Genomic DNA, 330 nt, shown 5'->3' on the forward strand with positions numbered 1-330 from the left:
TGGCGTCTGTGTCTTGTGGAGGGGCCGGTGGCTGCCCTGCTGCTCCAGAAAGGGCAGAGACCTGCCCAGGCAGTGAGGTGTCATGGTGGGTTTGTTTTGTTTTGTTTTGGTTTGTTTGTTTGCCAGGAGGAGGAAGAGGAGGAGGAAGATGATAACGTTGGTGAAACCTTGTCTGGGTAGGTGGTGAGTTGCTGCTTGTGTTGGGGGATCTCTCTGATGAACCCTGTTGTGTTTCCTTCTCTGCGCCTCATGCAAGGGGAGCTGCCGTGGCCGCAGGCATGGTGGGAGCGCTGGGGAGCTTCCCGCTGCTGCCTGTGCCCCTGCCAGCTG

The 330-nt window shown here is 58.2% G+C and overlaps 1 protein-coding gene across 2 annotated transcripts in view; it reads left to right on the plus strand.

Moving 5' to 3' along the window:
* LOC104471531 (low density lipoprotein receptor adapter protein 1-like) overlaps window positions 1–330 on the plus strand; it is a 4,160-nt gene that overhangs the window by 3,131 nt on the left and 699 nt on the right. For both annotated transcript variants that reach the window (XM_010086902.1, XM_010086903.1), the window contains one exon: window positions 127–176. In XM_010086902.1, coding sequence (XP_010085204.1) covers window positions 127–152 — 26 coding nt within the window. In that variant the 3' untranslated portion in view covers window positions 153–176. The remainder of the gene's footprint in view (window positions 1–126; window positions 177–330) is intronic.

This window comes from Pterocles gutturalis, unplaced genomic scaffold (genome assembly GCF_000699245.1).
Source record: "Pterocles gutturalis isolate BGI_N339 unplaced genomic scaffold, ASM69924v1 scaffold30141, whole genome shotgun sequence".
NCBI classification, from domain to species: domain Eukaryota; kingdom Metazoa; phylum Chordata; class Aves; order Pterocliformes; family Pteroclidae; genus Pterocles; species Pterocles gutturalis.